At 51.1% G+C, this 15,355-nt stretch overlaps 1 protein-coding gene across 17 annotated transcripts in view; it reads right to left on the bottom strand.

Annotated features, from left to right (window-relative positions):
• Positions 1-233: 233 nt before the first annotated feature.
• The window catches only part of ZNF618 (zinc finger protein 618), a 126,805-nt gene continuing 111,683 nt past the window's right edge, over positions 234-15,355 (bottom strand). For 11 of the 17 annotated variants that reach the window (XM_056505043.1, XM_056505048.1, XM_056505052.1 and 8 more), the window contains 3 exons: positions 15,178-15,255; positions 9,934-10,035; positions 234-8,523 (listed from right to left, as the gene is read on the bottom strand). In XM_056505043.1, the coding sequence (XP_056361018.1) occupies positions 7,010-8,523; positions 9,934-10,035; positions 15,178-15,255 (1,694 nt within the window). In that variant the 3' untranslated portion in view covers positions 234-7,009. The remainder of the gene's footprint in view (positions 8,524-9,933; positions 10,036-15,177; positions 15,256-15,355) is intronic. The other 6 variants (XM_056505049.1, XM_056505050.1, XM_056505059.1 and 3 more) reach the window with 1 other exon arrangement.

Here is a 15,355-nt window from a genome sequence, read left to right as displayed (position 1 = left end):
TTTCATTTGACGTCAGTCTAAGTTTCAAACAGCACTGAATTTATTCAGCTGAAAAAAACCCAAAACAAAACAAAAACAAAACAAAATCCTAAAAAGAAAAAAAAAAAACAAACCTCAGAACTTGAGTTGGCCTCAAGCGTTCACTATCACAATGAAAATCAGCAACTCAACCCCGTGCAATATTGCTCTCTAGTGAGTCAGTTGATCCACACCAACAATACATGAGACTTCCAACAGGTTTTGTTTTGTTTATTAACACAGCAAGTGTGACATTAGATAACCTTTTAAATACAGTACATGGTGCAGCGCGGGGCCAGCTGCCCGCACCTTTCCCGTTATGAAGACAAAGCCAGCGGTGGCGGTTTATAAAAATATTGTGTTGCTACAAAAGTATAAATTAATGCTACCGGTATTAAGAAATATTAAACACATAAAACTTATAAGGATTAAGAAAAATATTCATTAATACCTGTAGAAAACTCTGGCCTAAAAAAGATATTTTTTGTATATTTTTTGTATTTTTTTTGTATTTTTTAAGATGACATGGTGGCACTCGCAGCGCGGGTGCTCTGTGGTATTGCCTAGAACATCTGCATCTACAGAAAGGAAGGAAATGCACACGAGTTACTGAGGGCAGGGAGGGCCAGCAGGGACAGCAGAACTTTCAATCCTTTGCTTGATGAAACAAGAATTCAGCTCCAGGAGGAGGTTTGGGAAATGGAAGGTGGGAGCGAGGAGCAGCTTCTCCTTTCAGACTGGCTGCAAACAAGGATCTCCTGGGGTTTGGTGTCTTGGTGGCACTGTCTGCCTACAGACAGTGGGTTCCCCCCGTGCAGCTCATCCACTACCAGCTTGCCTCCAGAGAATCCCACAACAGGAGTATTAAAGTAGCAGTACTGGCCCTGGCCAAGGCTGAGAGGGAGAAGTGGCCAAAGCTCTGCCTCTACTGATTCATGGATGGCAGCTAATGCTCTGTGGGGATGGCTGGAGAGGTGGAAAAAGGCTAATTGTCAGACTTAGAGGAAGACTAGCTGCTCCTCTCAGAAAAAATCTCTTCCATAGGTTGTCTTTAGTGCCAAACCAGCACAGGGGACCATGGAAAACAGCTCCTAAAACTGCTGCTCCTTCCAGACCATGCCACCTTCCTGCAGGGGGAAGGTCCTTCTACACAGCAAGGGGAAAAGTCCCTTCTCCCACCCCCAGCCCACTTAAAAAACAATCCCAGCCTATCCACAGACACTGCAGAGATGTCACAAGGACCCCCAGGAGGTGAGAACAAGGGTTCAAGGCCAGTGAGGCTGAAGTGCCTTTTTAAGGAACTTTGGCTGTGAAAAGCAAGGGTTGGACGTGTCTGTGCTCACCAACTCCACCCTGCAATATTCCCACCATTAAGGCTGAGCTGCTCATCCAGGTCCCACTGCCAGGGATGCTACAGAAAATCCTGCCAGTCATCTTTCCTTGTTTCAGGAGCCAAAAATTCCACCTCAGCTGCCTATGGATGAGGAACCCCTCAGGGTCTAAGGATACACTCTTGTCTATGTGAGCAAAACTCTCAGTGGAGTTACCAACAAAGGACTCCTAACAGGAAAAAAACCTCAGCTAAGCAGCCAAACTAAGCCTGAAATTAAATAGAAATGCCACAAACATTCATTAGATAAAATTAAATTTAGGGCAACCCACTGTCATTGGTTCACCATTTCTGGCCTAGCATAAGCAGACTGTCCCCAGGCTGTCCCACATGGAGCTCAGCTGGGCCCCAGGCTTTGCTCAGGGACACTTCCAGAACCCCAGGGAGGTGACAGAGCCAGGAGGGGGCAGGTCCCAGCCACGGGAACCGGGGCTCTTATTGCTGCAGAGGCACAGGCAGCTCTGCACAGGCAGGGCTCAGCCATGGCCCTGGGCATTCCCCACCCATCCCAGGGCCTGGCAGCACAGAGAAAGCTCAGCAGGAGCAGCAGGACATTGAACTGTCCCCACATCAGTGTGACAGGACATCTGCTCTGTGACTGGTGCCTTCCCCTCTGCTCCCTGGTGGGACCTGGCTGTTGGATGCACTGAGGGCTGCCAAGGGCTTGGTGCTGGTGGTGAGTGGCAGGATGGGCAGGAAAAGGCTCCTGGAGGGGTCTGGGCAGGAACCTGGCACTTCCCACCCCTACACCCAGTTCCTGTTCTCTTGGCAAGATGCAGCCTCGTGTCCCATGGAGTGAACTCCACTCTGCAGCCTTGTCCTCAGTGACAGGGCTCAAAACACACTCCCCTCACAGACTCCTCCCAGAGGAACACAGTTCTCCCCCCTGAAGAGGTTTCCCAGAATCTGCCTTTAGTATCTTTTTTATTTTTCTCCCATCACTCCTCATGACTCCATAGGGAACAGCTTGTCCCTTCCTGTGTGGATGCTCACAGGAGCTCCTGCCTCTCCCTTAGCTGAGGGTACAGCAGAGATCCAAGCCTTTCTTCAGCACTCCCAGCCTTGCAGCACCTTCCTGGCTGCTCTTTTAATGCCTTTTAATCCATCGGTAACAGGGTGCTGCCTGTAACTGCCCAGGCACTGTGGGACCAAGCAGGAGGTTCCAGTCTCCTTGCTGTGCTCACCATGGCCAGACTGGAACTGGGCCCTCTGAGCAGACTCAGCCACCAACACAAACATTTTTGGTAATTCATGCCAAACCTTCTGGGTTATTGCAGACAGTTGGAGAAAAACCACCCAACCCACCTGAGCCACCTCACTGAACACTCCAGTGACACCATTCAGAGCTCGAGTCATTTCCAGAAGTCTCTCCCCTCTATTTTCAGTCATTCCCAAGTCTTGAGAGCATCTGCTGCAAATTCATTTGCAAAATTCACATAAGGGTCATGACTCCCTGAGCTGCTGCTGGACACCATCTCTGCCCAGCAAGCACAGATAAAGCAGTGCAGGTGGTTTGTGTGGATGCTTAAACCAGTTCAGCTCAAAGTTAAACTGGCTTAACCAGCAATGAATGAACAACTGAGCCAGACAACACCTGAACCCACAGCTGGCTTTCACAGAAAGTTGTGAGGATTGCACCAGCTCAAACCCACCCAAAGCAGTTTCCTTAGCACAGCAGAGAGGGTCAGAAAGGGAAGCTCACCCCCACCTCAGCCCAACCCAGCTGCAAGACACCAAGTCCATCCTGCAGGCCAAACACAACCACTGCCTCCTGAGAGACACAGGAGACCAATCCCTGCTGACCTTCTGCTGCACCCACACAGACAGCACCTCCTGAGGAGCCTGCCTCTGTCCCATCTGCAGTAACAAGGATGCTCAGACAGGCCCTCCCTCCTGGAGCTCTCCTGGTGCTGCTTGCTCCCACCTGAATGTCAGAACGCTCCCAAAGCAAACTGTGAAGCCAGGAAGAGAAGTCTGCACAGTCAGGCACAGTCAACAGCAGGAACAGGTGGATGCCTGGAGGCCACACACCATTCCTGCATCCTGACACATTTCACATGGGAGATTAAAAGAAAGCAAGAAGCAGAAGGCAAATTCCCAACACGACCCACCAGAGGCTGATCCCAGTTCTGAGGACTTCTCCTCTCACTCCAAGGGAGCAGAAGCTCTCACCAGCCCTGGCCAAACTCAGAGCCTCTGCTGTGCCCCTCCCAGCCCAGGCCAGCAGTGCTCCCCACAGCACCCTGGCTGCTCCACCCCTCTGGGGCACCACAGAGCAGCTTGCCTTGGAGCAACCTTCCAAATTTCAGACCTTGGTAAAGTATTTTTGCTCCCTAGAATGTGAATTCAAGCCTTGAAGAAGGAAGTAGGAAGAGGAGCAAAAGCCTGACATTTAAGGTAAATGCTACAGATGTGCTTCTCTGCTTTTCCTGAGGCCTGAGTGACCCAGAGAGAGCCTGGAGCACAAACAGCTGCTCTGAGCTGAGCACCCTGCAAGAGTCAGGAAAAGCCTCACCTTCCCCAGTGAGTCTCTGCAGAAGGGGCTGACAAGCAGGCCCTCTCCTCACCACCTCTGAGAATGCTCCATTGCAGGTGTTCAGCTTTCCTCTTGCTTTTCCAGCTGTTGAGTTTTTAAGTCTTTGGGAAAATCTCATCTACCCAACATCACTGCTTAACACCCATCATTGGTGCAACTACAAGTGAAGCTGCCTGAGAGGGGCAGTTTTTGGGATGGGGAGGGTCAGTCCATCCCTGCCTTTGGTCAGCACCACAGCTAAAGCCCAGCTCTGGTGCCAAACCCACAGTGTGAGAAGGGAAAGGGGAGGTGGGATGGGAGGTAGAGGTGGCTGTGGCTTTCCTGCCTGCAAGCTCTCAGTCCACACCACAGCCCTGCTCAGTGCTGGGCACAAATCCCTGCAGTTTGCCCCATTCTCAATTCCAGGGATTTACAGCTGTGCTCACTCTGTCTTGCCCACTTCCCACCCTCAACGCCTCACACAGACAACACGAGCCTGAGTTTACAAACTCCACAGAAATCATCCACATGTCCCTTAGCAAAGGAGGGCTGGGGGTTGGGGCTGTCTTTCCAAAGGAATGCAAGGGCTTTGCAGGCTGCCCTGAGCATCAGAGAGCTCTCAGGTGAACCACAGAAAGGTGTAATGTGCCATTAGAAGGAGCTGCCAGTCCTGACCCCTGTGCCCCCAGCTGAGCTGTGTGTACCCTCTGTGCCCACAGCTGCTCCTGTTTGGGACCATGCACCAGCCAAGCTTTGCTGCTGTCAGGTACCAGTGGGCCCAGCACACACCTCACTCACTCAGGGTTCATCTTTGTCTGTCACAGGTTTTCCCTGACCTGCAAACTGCTGTGCTACCATGGGCACACAGGACTTGTACAGGAGAAAACAAAACCAGCAAGAAGGAAAGCTGGCCCTGCAAGGAACCCCTCCATCAGCCAGGGCCAGGGAAATCAGGAGTGCAAGAGCCTCTGCCTTGGCAGCTCCTGTTCACGTGGCAGGCTGTGTGCTTTAGGCAAAAACTTAACATTTTGGGAGACAATGGTTTTGGCCTGATGGCAGTAACAGTGCTGAGAGGTCAGCCCAAACACCAGCCTCAAGGCCATGGAAGGCTGAAAGGGCTGGAAAGCGCAAGACAGCTGGTGCCAAGGTGTGTCCTGGTGAGCCTGGCATGGAAGGGTCCAGCGTGCAAACTGTGCCCCTGAGTCCTGTGGCAGTGCAGGTGTCAGGGAGTGCCCGAGAGCTTCAAGGCATCTGCACACAAAGCCTGAGAGATTGGGTTTGCTATTTCTCATGTCTTGGAACTTGCAACTTCTCATACACCAGAGCTGGGCAGGTGGGGTCCTGGTTTAACACCTGGTCAACAGCAGCACTTCAGAGGGGCCTCCAGTCTCCCCCTGCACTGCCAGCCAGCAGCAAACTCCCCGTGCTGCTGGAGGCTCCAGCCTGCTCCCAGCAGGGCCAGTCCCTCCTCCTGACCCTCCCCTGCCATTGGGACCACAGCTCCAGAGCTGCTGGAAGCAGGAGAGACTGCTGAAAAGAAAAGAACTTGCTTCAGTTTTCCTCTGAGAGACAAGTCCCAGCGGTGAAAAATGCAGAGTTTGGCACCAGAGGTTGGGAATTGTCCAAGAGGCACCAAACCTGACAGAGCCTGTCCAGCAGCCCAGGAGCTGTGTCTGCAGGAGCTCTGGCCTTGGGGACAGCAGAGTCACCGAGGGGTTAAGGGGATCTCTAATTGCATTTGGGGTGAGCCAGTTCTGTGTGAACATTTTGGGGCCCTGGCCTTCCTGGCCAGAACAGGTCAGCAATAGAACAAGTAGTGTAATGCACTGTAGGTATCAAAAAGACATTCGTGCCACTAGAGGAAACCATTCCAAACAAAAATGGGAAGATTTTCTTTGCACTCAATCAGGAGCACTTACATTCAGAAGGATCTTTGAGCCCATGCACTTCTCTAAGCTTCTTTCAAACCCCAGTTTGACAAAACTGGTGAGCTTTGTTCCCCTGAAAAATCATACACCTTGGTTTGTCCTTGGCCTTGGGAAGGGTGGTTTGTGTGCCACTGAGACACTTCTCAACAAAAAACTTTAGGTACAAGGGTTCTCTGGCAGACCTGGCAAGCTCACTGGTGGCCCACAGCCACCTGTGCTGTCACCATTTGCTTTTCCTGGTTTCTAGGCTTTGCCACATAAACAACTGCCGTGGTTCCCATAAGAACATGATTTAATTGCAAATGGGCTACTCTAGAACAAGTTAAAGAACACCTGATGTACACAATTCACAGAAAAGCTAATTAACACAGGGAGTTCAGAAAAGAAGTTCTGCTGTAAAAAAATGTAAAGCCAAGAAATGTAACAACTACTGACAGTTTCTGCCATGAACCATTTCTGTTAGTTTGAAATCAAACTTATAATCACTTGATGCCATGTTAAACTCAAAACTGAGAGTAGAGACAGAGAAGTAACTTTTGGTTTTTGGAAAAAAAACAAAAAGGGATATGGAAAGTTTAAAAATAAAATTAAAAATGAAAAACCTTAAAGCCTCCCTTCCTGATTTCTAAAGACAGGGGTGTTGGTGGAACAGCTGCTCTGATTTGTGCACCGTGCCAAGAAGGCTGCAGCCAAGTGCCCTCAAGGTGTACAGTTACTCAAAGGAGCAAAGTCCAGTGCAGAACTGGTCTGGTCAATGGAGTCTGATTATCCATGGCAAGATGGCCCAGGGGACAAGAGGAAAGGTGGGGTGGAGGAGAAACAAAAGAAACTTCAAGTCACTTTAGATCTCAGCTGCCTGAAGACTTTAGAACATCAGCCTCCCATTCGTCTGCCCACTTGAAAACATTAGAAAGTCTGTCAAGTCCACACACTATCTATGGAAAGGAGCACGTTCCTGGCAGAGGGCTGTCTCTCTCCCGTGCTCAGCTTTCCTTTCAAACTTAATTTTATATATATTTATATTTTTATATATATATAAAAAAGCACTTGGTTTCCAGGGGCATTCATAATGAGGTCCACAGTGTTTAGAACTTAAATTTCTTTTTCTTTGTTTGGAACAGTGTTTTAAAGTTTTTTTTTTTTAATTAAAAGACAGTCTTAAAGCATGTTGGACTTCAAAAACATGAGTTTGTTCATGTCTTCTGGACTGAGTAGCCGCCTCCTTTTGATCAAGAGCGCCTGCTCACACATATTTACACATTCGCTCCTGGCACCCACAGCAGGCACTGCTAAGAGCCAAAAGGCCAGCTTGGCTAGTTTCATATGCTTTTGGGTAACACACGACCAGTACTGAAACAGGTCAGGGGTGGCCTGGAAGAGAGGTTCCTGCAAATAATCATAGACTTCACTTTTCCCGAACCAATCTTCTTCCTGAGCTGCTGTGGCCTCCCCTGCCGCACGAGGCTTCTTGGTTGAAGGTTCAAATTCTGTTTCTTCTGCCCAGGACTCTTTCACCTCATTGATCAGCTCGCAGACCTTGCCAATGATCTCTTCGTGCTGGTAGGGCGGGACGGGCCGCAGCTTCTGCTGAGGGTCCAAGATCATGGCTACCTTGTGTGCCGAGTGAACTTTGAAGTTCTCCTTCAGCGCCTCCAAGAAGAGGTGGCAGAGTTTGCTGACCACGCCAGCGTCGTTGGCTTTGGAAGTGAAGAGTTTCTCCAGTCTGACGTAGGTGGGCAGCACCAGCTGCAGCGTGGGCCGGCTCTCGTTGCTCAGCTCGATCACGGCCTGCTTCACCGGCGCCAGGATGGCCGCCAGGTTGCTGAGCAGGTGTTTGTTCAGGTTTTGGATGAGGTTCATCTTCTTGGCCCTGCTGTAGAACTCGCAGATCTGCTCGTAGCGCTCGTGGACGAGCAGCAGGGAGTCGGTGACTGAGTTCCAGCAGGGCGGCGGGGACGTCTCTTCCAGGGAGCCAAAGGTCTCCTTCGAGAGCCCCGTGGAGCCCGCCAGGTCTTCGCAGACATTCAGGAGCTCGATCACCTCGTGCATGTTGCGAGCCTGCAGCGTTCTCTTGTTGAGCACGCTCTGCACCACGGAGTTCAAGGCACAGGCCGAGCAGCGCAGGCACATGCCCGCCTTGGAGAACGCCGCCGAGTTGACCTTGCAGTCGGTCACGTACACCGTCCTGATCTCCGACATCACAAACTCCGACAGCACGTTCTGCACCCAGTGGTGGATGAAATCGCCGTTGTCTCGAATGTCCACGCCCTTAATGCCCAGGACGTAGCTCTTGATGTGGCTGCCCTCCACCTGGTAGGCGGTGAGGATGTAGCAGGAGTCGGGGCCGACGCTCTGCGAGTGGCAGGTGACCCCGATGCCGAGGCAGGCGTTGCTGCCCAGGGCGCAGGTGACTTTCACCTTCACCTGGTTGTACATGCGAGGCAGGTGCTTCAGAGCCAGGCTGTTGAAGTTGCCCAGCACCTCGGTGACGGAGAAGGCCCCGTAGCGCGCCCCGCTGTCCACCAGGGTCTGCGCCAGCTTGATGAAGTCCTTGCTGCTGACCACGCTGAGCGCGCCCAGGTCGGTGCACATGACCCGCAGCAGCCTCTCGGCGATGTTCTGCCGCTCCTTCTCGGGGACCGCGCTGCTCCCCAGGGAGCCGCTCGCCGGCGCTGCAGGAAACACAAGCGGGCACGGGAAGCACCAGTCAGCATCACCGCGGCACCAGGTGAAACACTAACCTCAGAAAATTAGGGGTTTAGCTACCTTGCTGAAAATAATGAAAAGTTAGAAGTTAAAAAGCCTGGAAAACCGGGCTTGAGGTAGTTAGTTGAAACTTAAATAACTGATTGTCTGTCATTTTATGTTTGCTCAACTGTGTTTACAATGGGAAAAGACAAAACCAGTGAGCGGACCCAAAGAAACACAGACAATGCAACCAGAAACCCATTCTTTGGAAACTGGACTATCCCCAGAAATCATTTGTATTCTCATTGATAGAAAAGGTCGAGAGTTCAGGGCGAGGAAGACTCGCCTTACTTCCTCCTTTTAAGACCCCTCCCCACAAAAAACGACCCCAGATTTAATTTAAGAAGTCAATCAATGCTTAATAGCTATTCAAGCTAATTACCACAGGAAGGGGAGGATGAGAGGGGCTGTTATTATGAACATGCATTTGTTTGTATCCTTTGTCAATAAATAGACTCTGTGATCACCTGTGATTTTGCAGTGTGTTAGAGGATTACCTCACACTGCTGCCCAAGGATCAATAAACACACAGGTTCTAACTTTAAATTGTTACAGAGTCTTTTGTCCATCACAGTTGAGTATCAGTATTAGACCAATACTCATATTTTGGTAAATCAGAGAGAGCAGGGGCCAAGGCACAAAACAGTTCTGAGACCCTCGAAGAGGCAGAACACTCCCAGATAATGGAGGAGACAACTCCAACCCTGGACTTGTACCCCCAGGTTTCTGGACAGAGGAACTTCCAGAGACAGGCCCTGCTCTTGCTCAGAGCAGCAGGGAGCAGATCTGCATCCTGCCCCTGGTGGGGGGATAGTCACAACTCAGCCCAGATGGAAAGATGGACATCAAATCATAGAATCCCAGACAGGTTTGGGTTGGAAGGGACATTAAAGCCCATCCCATCACTGCCATGGGCAGGGACACCTCCCACTGTCCCAGGCTGCTCCAAGCCCCAGTTTCCAACCTGGCCTTGGACATTTCCAGGGACCCAGGAGCAGCTACAGCTGCTCTGGGCACCCTGTGCCTATGTCACACAATAACTGGTTTAGTTTTTTTACTCCAGGCCAGGAAGTCAGACCTCAGATCAGAAGTTACCTTTTTCCAGGAGTTACCAAATGCATCTTCCTCACAAACCTTTCCAACCACCCCAGGGTTCTTTGTGGCACTCCTGCAGTGGGAAGGGGTGCTCTGCTCTGCCAGGTAGGACATGAATGAAGGATGAAATCAAAGACAGTTTGGTGAGGACAAGGGCCTTGTGCCTTGTGCAGTGTCCATCACTGCTGCACCCCTGAGACACCTGTTGGACAGGGACAAAGTGAGAAGCTGCTACGTACTGTTGTTGGCGTTATTTCTTTGGAGCTGTGGTTTCCACTTTTCTTCAACCACAGGGAGAGGTGATCTGGGCTGGCTGGAGGCAATGTTGTTCTCATTGTCAGCTGCAAGGCAAGAGACAGGGAGGGAGTTAAAACCACAAAATAATGCCTAAAGCACAAAGAAGCAGAAACTACCCAAATGCTCAGCATTTATGTAGGGTTCCTTTAACAGAGGGGACAACAACCTACCACACTCTCTGTGCCTTTTAGGCAGCTTTCAGTGAGCTGGCACAGCACCCTCAGGGGACCTTGAAATTGTCTTTGAAGTCACAATCTATCACTTCCCAAAATGTGGCTGATATGTGCCACATGTCTTTCTGTGCACTAGGGACACTGATGCCATCAGTGCACCCTGAGGATCTCCTGAGGAGCTGAAGCTGCACACCAGGAGGAATGGAAGCTCACCCTGACTTGGGCCATTCATTTGCTTCTGAAATGAGGGGGAACAGACCCTGACCCTTCTGTCCCTCCCTGCCTCTTCCTGCACTGCAGGTGGCTGTTCTGCTCTCTCAGGGAAGCACTTTGGTTTTCAAGCTGTGCTCAGCTCCTCTGGATCTAAGGGTCTCACTGCAATCAAGGCTCTTCCCCATAAAGAGCAAGGGCCCATCTCCTCTGGGGCTGCTGCCTCAGGCTGAAAACACAAAGCCAAAGTTTCTGGAGTGTGGACCAAAGACCATCCCACCCTGAGGCTGCAGGCACCAAGTGCCCCCAAAGTCTCTGTGCTCATGCTCCCATTTCTGCATTGTGTAACTGGGCTAAACATTTTGGCTGCCAGTCTGATGGGATCTTACAAGGAAAAGCAAGAAATCAGTAAAGTCTGTACTGTATCCATGTTTTCCTCTCCTGTGCCCCAAAAATTTCTCCCCTCCCTCCAAAGGAAATTTTCCAGTTCTTAGCATGCTTCAGTATGAAAGGGTGCTGTGAAACAGGCTGTGAAGGAATAGTGCACAATGAAATGGGCTGGAGGAGGAAGCAGAAAGATGGAGACACTGATGACCAGGCTGAGCAGAAGGATGGAAATAAAAGCAAAGAAAACATCACAGCTGGACTCATCACACCTAATCCTGGACACCTGTCAGCCACACCTCTGAGGTGGCTCCTTTTGCACTCAGGGTGCCACTCATTCACCCAGGCAGAACTGGATCCTGTCCTAGAGTAAGAACCACCTGGAGTCACAGGCTCTCCAGTGATTTTACAGGGAGTGCAGACTGGCCAGCTCAGGGGCAGCCCCTGCAGCCCAGGACACCAGCACAGAGTGCAGTGACCCTGCCCTGTGCTCTGGGCAGAGGAGCTCGAGCTGGAGCAGCACCTTGAGGCAGCCCCAGCTCTGCCAGGCTGCTCTGGGGTGCCAGCAGGACACACAGGGCAGGGCAGAGCTGCTCTCCTCCACATGTGCCAGCAGCCTGGGAGAGCAGGGAGACAGCAGGGCTGTGGTGGAGCTCCAGTGCTCTCCTCCTCACAGGCCCTCTCCTGTGTGAGCACTCTGCCCTTTACTGCTGGCACTCCAGACCTGCCCACCAACAGCACAGGCTGCTCAGTCACCTGTGGGCACTGCACTGGCACAGGCTCAGAGCAATCCAGGACACAACAGGACACAACCCAGGAGAGCCTCTGGCACTGCCTGGGGCCTGTGTTTGCCTGGGGAACTCCCTGCCATGCTGGGGAGTGCTGCCATACTCAGGTTGGACTTTGCAGGGCTGCAGAGATGTGAAGAGCACCAATGACCAGGTGTGACACATCACCTTTCCCCTGGCATCTGCCAGACTAATGGCTCTTGAGCCAATGTCACCAGTGTCCCCAACTCCAAACATCTGTGGGTGGCCAAAGGAAAATGCTGGATGCTGCCTACTAACTTTGCTCATGGTTCAGGCCCTCCTTGTCTTGATGAGGGATGAGTAGGGGGAGAAACTCTCTGTATTTTCTCACCATAACTCTTTTATCTATTTCCTAATAATAGGGGATTTATTATATACAAATATCTGCTGGCACTCAGTGTGGCATTAATGAGATTTGTACATTTCAGCCTCATCTTCCTTATCAGGCAGTCTGTGAACTACACAGATCATGGTTCTTAATTTTTCTTCATGCCTCCAATCCTTTAATCCAGGTTCAGCCTACTCTTCCTTTTGTTTTTCTGGGTCTAGATTGTAGGAAGGGCATTATATGGCAGCACTCGACCTGAACAAAGTACTCTAAAGGGAGTCAAAGCTGTATATTGTTCAGTGTAATTACAGAACAAATTCCTCTGCCTGGTGTTCTGCCTTTCAGCACCAAATTTACATTCTAATTGCTTCTCCTCACTGTGTAGCTGCTTTATGAAGCTATAATCTCTCCTTATTACCTTCCAGCCTCCGGGCTCAGCGCTCTGAATGACTCAAGAGCCAGAATGTCCCTGATTTTGCTTCTGGAGGCCAGCAGCATGTTCCCTGGCTTCTGTCCCTCGTGAGAAGGGTCCAGGGGAGGCAGCACAGCCACTGGAAGAGATCAGCCCTTTGCATTAGACAGGACAAACCAAACTGGGCTGCTGAACACATGAACTGAGGGAGCATTTGAGCCATCCAGGCTCGCTGCATCCCCACAATGAACCATTCCCTGGCCAGGGACAAACCACTGCCATGCCTCTGTCCCCAGTCTGTGCATCCTCTGCCACCACTTGCTGACCACTGCAAGGTCCCTGCACTCCTAGACTTCAGAGATGTTGGGGCAATGCTGTTCTTGGATATGGAAATCTCAGAATAGCAGACTTGTTTAGGTTGGAAAAGACCTGTAATATCATCCAGTCCAAGCATCAGCCCAGCCCAGCACCACATTCACCACTAAGCCATGTCCCCAGGTGCCACATCCATGTGTTCCTTGAGCACTTCCAGGGATGGTGACTCCACCCCTGCCCTGGGCTCAGGGTGCTTGAGAAGCCTTCAAATCTAAACCTCCCCTGGAACAACTTGAAGCCATTTCCTCTTGCCCTTGTCAGCTGTTCCCTGGGAAGAGAGACTGACCCTCAGTCAGTGCCACCTCCTGTCAGGCTGAAGGCACCAAAGAGCTGCCAGGGCAAGTGCAGGCCCTGTGTGCCTTCAGTGCTGCCTGCTGACACAGAACACCTGGAGCTGGACAGCCCCCAACTCTGGACAGTTTTCCTGCCTCTGTTTTGGTTTTGCCCCATCCCACAGCAGCAAACACTGCCCACTTGCCCAGCTGCACACGGGGGGAAGGGGAGAGCTGTGAGCACAGGCTGCCAAGCACCACACCCAGAGAGGCCACAGAGGGGACAGTGGCTTTCACAGGGCACAGCCTTGGTGGCACCTGCAGAAAGCAGTTGAAGAAGACACTGACACCCTCACTGTCACTGCACCAGGGGACTTCAGGAGGAGGCAGCCAGGCAGAGGAAGGGACTGGCAAACTGAGCAGGGAGCAATGAGAAAACTGATTACCAAGAGTAATGCTGAGCTGGGCAGAGGGGATTTACTCATTCACAGAGCTCTGATGTGACAGGAGCCCAGTCACAGGTACTGCTCCCTCCTGTTCTGTGGCCAGAGTAACCCAGGTGAGCAACCACAGGACCACAGTTGGGTTTGGGCTGGAAGGGACCTTAAGGCTCACCCAGTCCCACACTTGCCATGGGCAGGGACACCTTCCACTGTCCCAGGCTGCTCCAAGCCCTGTCCAACCTGGCCTGGAACCTTCCAGGGATGGGCAGCCACAGCTCCTCTGGGCACCTCTGCCAGGCCTCCCCAGCCCCACAAGGAGCCCTCACACCACCCCCATGGGTCATTTGTAAAGAGAACCAAGGAGGAAGCTGCAGGCAGCACTGGCTTAGCACTTGGGACAGCTCAACCCTGCCAGTGAGCTGCCCTTGTCCCCTCAGCTCCTGTGCTGTGTCAGCCAGAGCCGAAATCAAAATGCTGCATTTCAGTAGCAGAGCCCAGAGCAAGAACAGGATGCTCAGGACACAGTGTGTAGGCACAGAAACGGCCATGGACAAGCAGCAGGGACAGACCCACGGCCAGGGAGGGAAGGCAGCCCTGCCCTGGGCAGAGCCCCACTGCCCCTCATGGTAACAGAGTCCAGTTACTCCACAGGAAGCCCAGTGCTCCAAGAGAAGCACAAACTCACACCTGCTGCTGACAAAGTGCTCCCACAGTCTCTTTGTATCACGGCACAGATGATCAGTAAAGTAGCTGCTGAACAACACACAAAGCCTGCACTAAGATTTGCCAACAGGAACTGAAATGGAATAGAGGAACCTCATGGATGAAGAAGTCAAGTGACACTATTAAAAGTAGGACTAAAACTAAAATAGAGAGCAAGGTAAGTACTTTGATTAACATAACTGTTACAGAAAGGAAAATATGCTTTTCTTCAAGCCTCTTGTCCTTGTGCCACTTTCCTCAGGGCCTGCACTGCATCTGCATCTCAACAGAGCAGCTGTCTGTTGGAGAACACACCTCTATCAAAGGGCATTTAATTGTTCTTAGAACTGTAGTAGTCCACTTGAATATTTATTCAAGAGGAAGAAAAAAAAAAAGAAAAAAATCTACCAATATAAAATTAATTCTGTTTGTACATTTTTGAATATATTGGATGCTGTCTTTGAAACAGATTTGGCTTTGAAATTTTAAAATCATCTCTTATGCATCAAGACAGGAAATGAAAACAGTAACTTAGAAACAAAGCACTGGAATGACTCCTAAGAGTTCTCATTTGTAGGTAGCTGAGAGGGAACTGAACACAGCTGCTGAAATGGCAAATTCTTCTTCTGAAAACACATTTCAGTCCTTTGCAGAACTCCAGGAGACACAACCACAGGACAGGACTTGTGTGGGCAAAGGCTCTGCTGCCCTGCAAGTGTTTTTGGTTTGGTTGCTTCCACGAGAGCCACCCCTTTGGCACGAGGGGGAATTGAAGCTGCAGTAGGAGCTAATGCAATGAGGGTTGTCTGGATAGCTCTGGACAAAGGCAGTGAGCAGTGTGATGGACTCTGAGCCAGCATGGCACATTCCCTCTCTCTCTGTGGAAAGGAGCAATATTTACAGTATACCCTGAGCCTGTGTGCTCCAGCCTTGGAGGGATGACTTTGTTGCAGGTGAAATGACTGGGGCTGTGGGGATGGGAGCACTGAGACCCCTATGGACACACATTGGGCTCAGCACCAGGCAGCAGCACAGAATTTAATTCTCTGCTTGCAGCGAGTCGAAGTGCCCAGCTTACCTGCGTGGGACTGCATGTGCTCCAGGAGATTGTTATAAAACTGGAACTGGATTCCACAAGCTCCACAGGTGTAAGGCTCTGTTTGGGAGAAATCAGTTCAGAAGAATTACACAGAGTCTGCAGGAAGCAGCACAGGTGCATACCTCAGTGTGTACAGCTGTGGGCAGGGCTCTGCTCC

The sequence above is a fragment of the Oenanthe melanoleuca genome, chromosome 17 (genome assembly GCF_029582105.1).
Source record: "Oenanthe melanoleuca isolate GR-GAL-2019-014 chromosome 17, OMel1.0, whole genome shotgun sequence".
Lineage (NCBI taxonomy): Eukaryota > Metazoa > Chordata > Aves > Passeriformes > Muscicapidae > Oenanthe > Oenanthe melanoleuca.
The sequence above is the reverse complement of the archived record's forward strand: the minus strand, read 5'-3'. Positions and strand labels throughout refer to the sequence as shown.